Source organism: Lipotes vexillifer, unplaced genomic scaffold (genome assembly GCF_000442215.2).
Source record: "Lipotes vexillifer unplaced genomic scaffold, Lipotes_vexillifer_v1.1 scaffold1129, whole genome shotgun sequence".
Classification (NCBI taxonomy): Eukaryota; Metazoa; Chordata; class Mammalia; order Artiodactyla; family Lipotidae; genus Lipotes; species Lipotes vexillifer.
In genome coordinates this window covers 1774273-1775469 of record NW_006789022.1, presented here as the reverse complement: position 1 = coordinate 1775469, position 1197 = coordinate 1774273, and the positions used below count along the sequence as shown (strand labels likewise).

The following is a 1197-nucleotide window of genomic DNA, read 5'->3' as shown; positions in this document are numbered from 1 at the left end:
CGAGCTGCGGAGCCGCGGAGCCGGCGCGGGGCGGCGCGGGGCGGGGCGGGGTGGGACCGCCGTGGCGGGCGCCGGTGGCTCAGAGGCCGCGGGGGCGGGGCCGGGGCCCGGGGCGGGGCCAGGCCGGGGATGCCCCGCCGCCCGGCCGGGAGGAGGCGCCCGCGGGACCGGCCCTCTGCAGCTAGGGAAAGTCCCGAGCCCGGGAGGAGCTGACGGTGCTGAGGCTCTTCTGCCAGCCACCGGTTCCTCGCGCTCTACAGGTGGGGAGCCCGAAGCCCGGAGGGCCGGAAGGCAGAGGAAAGAGGGGGAGTTCCACTCCCAAATTCCCAGATGAAACACGGACAAGTACTTTTTTTTTTTTTTACAAAATGTATTCATCTTCCTTGGAACTGAAAAATAAATCTATGTACAAAACAGGAAGCGATCAGGCTCCCCTCACCCACTCGCAAACCCCTGCAGATTTCCTCCAGAGTCTCCCGAGACGGGATGGACCCCGGAGAGGTTCCCAGAGGGTCGGAAGAGAGGTCTGCTCTGATCTGGGGCCAGTTTGGTCAGGAAGCGGGTGGGGCTCAGGATTCGCACACGCCGGGAGGGGAGTTTCGTGTCCCGGACTCGCGACAGGGAAGGAAGCTAGGATTTCCAAGTTCTGGAAGCGTTACTTAGGTTCTTTGCGGTACGGGGCTTGGATTCCCAAGGAATGGAATTTTGAAGTGCGGAAATGTACTCCTAGGGGCTGAGCGGGGTCCTTGGTTCCCGGGCTGTGGGTGGGACCTGTGCTCCTAGGATTTAGGGTAAAAGAGCCCTATGGGCTGGAAGCAACCCTGAGCCAACACTGGTCAGGCCGAAGGTTAGAGCCTCGGTTCTGAGATGGAGCCTGAGCTTCCCGTAGTTGGACCTTTAAAGATGGGTGAAGGACTCAGGGTAAGCTTTCAATTGGCCGGCTGGGATCCTGGGGGATGGGCTCTATATTCCAGTGACTGGGCAGAGCCCTCGGTTCGGGCGCTGGGTGGAGTCTAGTCTGGGAACCTGCAGCCTGAGTTCCGGGTAGGGGTGGGGCCTGAAGGCGGGGCCTGGAGGCGGGGCCTAGGCCCCTAGGCCAAGGGCGGAGCCTGGGCTCGCTAGGGGGGCTGGGGTGGAACCTAATCCTGATTGAGGGCGGGCTCCGAGTGGGCCGATACTGAGACCCAGGTACTTCAG

The 1197-nt window shown here is 63.1% G+C and overlaps 2 protein-coding genes across 3 annotated transcripts in view; both read right to left on the bottom strand.

The window, feature by feature from the left end:
- The window catches only part of MAP4K2 (mitogen-activated protein kinase kinase kinase kinase 2), a 12196-nt gene extending 11818 nt beyond the window's left edge, over positions 1-378 (bottom strand). Inside the window, exons 1-2 of the mRNA XM_007462206.1 lie at positions 366-378; positions 6-181 (exon numbers count right to left, since the gene is read on the bottom strand). Coding sequence (XP_007462268.1) covers positions 6-181; positions 366-378 — 189 coding nt within the window. The remainder of the gene's footprint in view (positions 1-5; positions 182-365) is intronic.
- MEN1 (menin 1) overlaps positions 364-1197 on the bottom strand; it is a 5864-nt gene continuing 5030 nt past the window's right edge. For both annotated transcript variants that reach the window (XM_007462040.1, XM_007462041.1), the window contains exons 9-10: positions 1162-1197; positions 364-1114 (exon numbers count right to left, since the gene is read on the bottom strand). The exon at positions 1162-1197 is cut by the window's right edge and continues 472 nt beyond it. In XM_007462040.1, the coding sequence (XP_007462102.1) occupies positions 1092-1114; positions 1162-1197 (59 nt within the window). In that variant the 3' untranslated portion in view covers positions 364-1091. The remainder of the gene's footprint in view (positions 1115-1161) is intronic.